This window comes from Marmota monax, unplaced genomic scaffold (assembly GCF_021218885.2).
Source record: "Marmota monax isolate L192 unplaced genomic scaffold, Marmota_monax_Labrador192_F-V1.1 WCK01_AAM20220418_F8-fsc00014, whole genome shotgun sequence".
Lineage (NCBI taxonomy): Eukaryota > Metazoa > Chordata > Mammalia > Rodentia > Sciuridae > Marmota > Marmota monax.
This window is the reverse complement of record NW_026695222.1, coordinates 12135576-12141578: the sequence shown is the minus strand read 5'-3', so window position 1 is coordinate 12141578 and position 6003 is coordinate 12135576. Positions and strand designations below refer to the sequence as shown.

Below are 6003 nucleotides of genomic sequence, written 5' to 3'. Positions count from 1 at the left end.
GCCTCCCCTCCAGCATGCAGCCAGCCTCTACTCGAGCTCTGCAGTACGAAAATAATGTGTTGGGTTTAAAATCAAAGCGGCCTCCCCTTTCCTGGACCTGGGAGACGGAATGTCACGGGCAGGGGCTGCCTCGCTCGCTCCGCTCACCCTTCAGGAACCACCGCTTATAGGCACCTGTTTTGTGCCAGGTTTTGCTGAGGAGCTCACAGCCATGTCCCCTTTCCCCGTCCCCACCTGGTGAGGAGCGAGTCCAGTCTGTTTCACAACCACTTGAGAGCTGAGCCTTTGGTCTCAGGTCTCAGCTGGGCCAAAGCCCTGCCCTGGCATCACACTGTACACAGGAGGCGCTACATTAAGGCCTGCTGGGCAGGTGCTCTGCACGGCTGTTGGGGCTTCCTGGGCAGCCGCCTGCCCCTGGGTACTTCCCCGTCCTCTTGAGATGCCGCCATCAACAGCCACGTCCACTGGACCTTGAAGGAAAGGGCTGTTTCCGTTGAAGGGGTCCAAGGAGGACCGTGCTGTGTGCTCGGGGTGCAGTGGCACTCAGGCCGGCGCAGAGGGGTGCAGGGTCCCACTCCTGCCGGCCCCACCTCCTCCAGGAGGAAGCCTGAAGACGGTGCTTCCCAGCAACATGGTAGGTGGGGTCCCACCAGGACCACGGTGTCAGGGCTGAGGGGCCTCATGGGGCCAAGGAGGGGACACTGTGATGGGGGGCGTCAGAGTGATGGTGACCACTTCCGGACTCCAGCCTCTCTGCGAGATGCTCACGAGGAGCCCCTGAACCCCCAAGCTCAGGGGAAGGCCCAGGCCACCCAGCCCCTTGCAGACCCCTGCTCAGGCTCTGCAGGAGGAGGCCGGAGGAGGCTGGTTTCCTGCGGAGGCACCGGTCTCCCACCCAGAAATCTGGACCTGAGCCTGGGGTGGCGGGGCCCCAGGGAGCCCCAGGGAACATTAGCTCAGAGCATGCACAGGGAGCCAGGCCCAGACCTTCTTCAGGGTGGTGTGTGCGTGTTTTTTTTTTTTTTTTTTTTTTTTTTTTTTTTTTTAAATATTTATTTTTTAGTTGTAGTTGGACAGAATACCTTTATTTGATTGTATGTGGTGCTGAGGATCGAACCCAGGGCCCCGCGCTTGCCTGGCAAGCGCGCTACCACTGAGCCACAACGCCAGCCCGTGTGCGTGTTTTAATTCAAAGCTCCTTTTAGAGACTGTCTGAGGTTGTCACTGAGGTCCCTGTAGGTGAGAACAGCTGGGGGTGACAGATGGGGCCCTGGGGCTCCTCCTCCTGAAGAGGGAGGGCCAGGGCACCCATAGCCCGGAGGTGGGACAAACAGGGACCATTTTCAAATACATGAATTTGAAGAACGCTGCTCGCTCCAGCCCCTCCACGGGCAGTCATGAGGCAAATGAGCTCGTCAAAGGCTCTGACAAGTCCTGCAGCTAGGGACGCCCGGCTTCTTGGACTGAACCTGCTATTTCTCTCCTACTTGACCACGGTACTTACTTTAGAGAAGAGCCCCGATTGTTACTTATGGAACACCCTCTGGGACACGTTGGGGGCCAAGGAATCCCTCTAAGACCTCCTGAAGCCCCTCAGAGACCAGGTGTGCTCCACAGACATTGGCTCCTAGGAGCAGTGACCGGTGGGGACAAAATAATGAGCATCAGGGGTAGGGGCAGCCCCCCTTCAGCTTTGAAAGTAAGACTCGAGGAGATGTCAAGGCCAGGCGAGCTTGGGACAGGAGCTTGGAGCAGGAGATGCCCCCTGCCAACCCAGGGCACAGAAGCCAGACTGTTCCCGGAAAATTCCTTTGCCGGCTGCCACCAATCCCATTAGCCGGGTCTTCCTTTGAGAAGCCAAGTTTATTCTGTCCTTTACTCATTCGGGAGGCCACGACCCTCGAGTGGCCAGGAGTCCCTGCGGGAGGCAGGGGAGGGGGATGAGGACCCCCATCCCCCTTGTCACAGATTGAAGGGAGTCAGGACACAGCGACTCCAGGAGGTGACCCGGGCAGGGGTGGTCCCGGGTATGGAGTGACGAGCCCAGGCTCTGTCCCACGCCGTCCAGGCTGTCCGGGGATCCGCCTCGGGGCTCCCCCGTGTGGTCCCTCGGGGCGCAGCCGCTCACTAGCCGCCCACGGGTCGGATCATCATGCGGGTGGCCCGCAGCGAGTAGCCGGGGCCGCGGAAGTACTGCCAGCGGACGCCGTCCATCCTGCGCAGGTGCTGGCCGTTCTGGTAGTAGGCGCCGTTGAGGTTCGAGAGGCCGCAGGCGTCAAACCACCACCCTGGGGGAAGGGGGGATCAGAGCTTTGGGGAGTGGGGGTCCTGCCGGTGGGGTGAGGGCAGACCCCGCCCCCCCAAAAGAACAAAGCTGGATCAGGCTGCTCCTGGCGGGGAGCTGCGATGGGCAGGGGCTGGGTGTGGGCAGGGGCTGGGCTCTGCGCAGCTGGGACCTCTGGAGGGCAGTGGGGCCCCACCCCGCCCCTCTGTGCTCCCCCTTCTCCCGCTGAGTCCCATCCACGGCTCCGACCTTCCATCGTCTGGACTCCTAGCGACCCCTCCCTTTTCCATCGGTTTCCAGGGGTCTCCGTCTCTTTCTGAGCCTTTCGCACACGGGACCTGTCCCCTCTCCCAGTGACTCTCTCCGGCTGGTCCTCTTTCTCTGATAGGTTCTGATTCTGGTCCCTGCTGCCCGCTTCCCTGACTCCTGGGTTTCCCTTTCCATTTCTCCCTCTGGCTTCTCTGTCCCTGTGTCACTGTCCCCACCCTCCTCTTACTATCAGTCTTGGTGTCTCTCTCTGTCCCTGTCTCTGGGATTTAGGTCTCTGTAAGGCCTTCCCATTCTGTCCCTCCTATTTTTTTCCTTCCTATCAAGGATTGAACCCAGGAGTGCTTACCCACTGAGATGCACCCCAGCCCATTTTATTTTATTTGGAGACAGGTTCCCAACAAGTTACTTAGGGCCTCACAAAGGTGCTGAGGCTGGCCTTGAACTTGCCATCCTCCTGCCTCAGCCTCCCAAGCTGCTGGGATGACAGGTGTGAGCCTCTGTGCCTGGCTCCCTGTCTCTTGCCCATTCTGTTCCCACTCTTTGACTTCTGTCCCTGCCAAGGAGCCCTGCCCGAGCGAGGGCTGGTGGCGAGCTGCCCGGGTCTCCCTGGTCCTCTCCTGCCTGCCTGGGGGAGGGGAGTTCTGAGGCCAGGGTTGGAGCTGCCCCTGCACCGTGCCCGCCTTCAGCATTCCTCCAGCAGGCCTCCTGAGGAACGCTGGCAGTGCCAGGCTTCGGAGGAGGTGCCCGGCTGGGAGGTGCGGGTTGAGCCGGGCTGGTGGGTGCGCTCACCTCCCGACATCAGCTGGGCGCACTTGCAGACACAGTTATCGTTGTCTGCGTCGCGGGTGCTGAAGTTGGCGCTCTGAAGGAACAGGCCGGTCTGGCGCCCCACGGAGCCATTGTACCCAGACAGAGAAATCCTGGAGCCACCGAGGTGGTGTTGGAGAAGGGCCAGAGTCAGGTTGGGGGGCCTCCCTGGGGACTTTGTCCAAGGCTGGGTCTCTGATCACTGGCCACCCTCCCTCTTGACCACCCTCCCTGCCTGCTGCCTCTGGGGACAAAGTGGCTTCTGCATGCAGGACCTCCTCCTCTCACTGAACCTGGTCTTGGAGAGGAGCAAGGGGCATCAGAACAAGGATAAAGGCTGATGTTTTCTCAAGCACCTACTATGTGCCAGGCACTGTTCAAAGCACTTGTCTGGGTAACTTGTTCTCATTTGAACCTCAGGATACCCTTTCACATACCAGGAGTGGGGTCCCTGGGAGCCAGTTTCCTGCCCAGGTCTAAAATCAACAAGGGCTGGTGCCAGGTGCAGCCACCTCTTCCAGGAAGTCCTCCCTGCCCCCACCAGCACCCACGGATCTGTGCCCAGGGCGCCCCCAGCCCTGTGACTTCGACCTCTGCAGCCAGAGGGGTGGGCAGGTTTGTACATCTTTGCCAGACTCCGTGGAGGGCCGAGTGTGGGTAGCTGCAGGGCGGCGCCAGCACGTGGTGTGTGTTCCACACGCTTGTTGGTCCCCTGGCACATCCTGAGTCTGGCTGGAGAACGTCAGAGGCTTGGCACTGAAAGGGGCCCCGCGGGCAGCGGAGGGGAGGAGCTGGGCTGGGAGCAACTCAGAAGTTCCTACAGGTGGTGGCAAATGGCTGGGGTGGCTTAAGGAAGCTCTGGCTCCCCAGGGGAGGATCTGGGAGAGGCCCCCGTGGGACCCGAGGGAACGAGGGGCCTGGGTCTGTGGCTGGCTCAGTCCTCAGCGTCCAGATGGCTGTGCACCATGGCGCCCTCACCATGCCCTTGAACATGGCGCCCTAGGCTGGTGGGGCTGGTGCAGCCAAGAGTCCTCCCACTAGGGGGTCCCTGGGTGGGGACTCACAGGCTGTCCCCCACTCCTGTGGTTCTGGCTTCTCCTTGTGGTCATCCGGGGCTTCCCTGAGGGCTCAGGGATGGGAGCCCCTCTCTTCTGGAAGCCGGAATGAGGACTTGTGACCTCTGGTGGCTCCGCCTCATGGCTCAGGCCAAAGAAAACCTAAATACGCAGGTCTCTTGGGGATGCCCATGAGGCGTTTCCCAGGCCCAGGGATCTGTGCAGCCCTGAGCATCTGTCGTTGGATCTGGATCTGGTTCTGGTTCCTCGAGCCTCTGTTCACGGGCATATTGCTGGTGCTTGTGTTGGAGCCTCTGGCCTGGGCCTGAGTGTGCGCTCTAGATTCTGTCCCTGTGTCCACCGGGGACTGTGTGTGTGTGTGTTTTCCTGCAAGGGCTTTTGGGAGGCCCATTGGCACACGTCCCACCGTGTGCCTGTGTTTGGGGTGTGCGTGTTTGTGCAGTTATGCACGTGTGTGTATGTGTGTGTTTGTGTGTGCACGCGTGTGCGTGTGCGCTCTATAGGCCCGTGTGTGTCCTGCAGGGCTGGGGCGAGCCCCTCCACGGCGCCTGGGCGGTTGTATTTTCTGCACTTGTATTTGGGTCCGGGCCTGTGTGTGCCTCTGGTGTCTGTCCCTCCCGCCTTGCCCCATGCCAAGCCGTGCCTTGGTTGTGCCCCCAGCCCTCCTGGGGGTCGCTTCCTATGCCCGCACCCTCCATGCTCAGCACCCCAGCTGGGCTTCACGAGGACCCCATACTGCATCTGGCAGGAGAGAGTGCCCCTGCCACCCTGGTGCCCACTCCCCATTGCTGACTGGCCACCTGAGCACCCTTGCCTCTGGCTTCCTCGTGGGGACCCTCTCCTCCTCAGCATCCCCTTGACTCTGGAGGGTGGGCATCTGCCGTCCTCCCCCTCCCACCCTCTTCTGGCGGTTTCCAGGCCACCCTTTGGTTTCCTGTATCCCCAACCCCAGTCTCCTGGGCTCTTCCTGAATGAGCCCGTGAGGTCCCAGCAGCCCTGGCAGGTTCCGGGTACGTGTGACCCGGCTGCATGCCAACTCTGCCTTTTCTCAGACATTCCTGCTGCCTGGGTGCTCTTCTAACCCACTCTGGAGAGTATGCACGCACTGCAGGCGTCACCTTCTCCTGGGGTCCTCCCTGACGGCACGACACCTCCACGCCCCCTTCAGCCCCTGCTGTCTCTCCAGGGGCACCGGTGGCCTGTGAACATGCCCACACCCCACACAGGACTGGGAGCACTTTGAGGGGGCGGGGCCTGGGCCTGATTCCTTCCCAAATGAGCAGTGCCAGCCTGTGTATGGTCCTGTCATTCAGGTTCTGCAGAGGGTCAGCTCTTGTAGCCTTGAGCCTCACAGTCTGAGGCCATGGGCAGGGAGCTCCGTGGCCAGATGAAAAGCCAGAGGAGCTCATCCAATTCCAACAGGAGAGCACGGCGGGGTCCAGACCCACACCCACGCTGGAATGGTGGACAGACAGCACAGACGGAGCTCTGGAAACGTCATGCTTCTGTCTTTGAATATGTTGTTTGTATGTCTCCACCTTTTACATAACACTTATCATATGATGG

At 60.8% G+C, this 6003-nt stretch overlaps 1 protein-coding gene across 1 annotated transcript in view; it reads right to left on the bottom strand.

Annotated features, from left to right (window-relative positions):
* Positions 1-1926: 1926 nt before the first annotated feature.
* The window catches only part of Angpt4 (angiopoietin 4), a 41796-nt gene continuing 37719 nt past the window's right edge, over positions 1927-6003 (bottom strand). Inside the window, exons 8-9 of the mRNA XM_046433035.2 lie at positions 3344-3474; positions 1927-2288 (exon numbers count right to left, since the gene is read on the bottom strand). Of these exons, the coding sequence (XP_046288991.2) occupies positions 2128-2288; positions 3344-3474 (292 nt within the window). The 3' untranslated portion in view covers positions 1927-2127. The remainder of the gene's footprint in view (positions 2289-3343; positions 3475-6003) is intronic.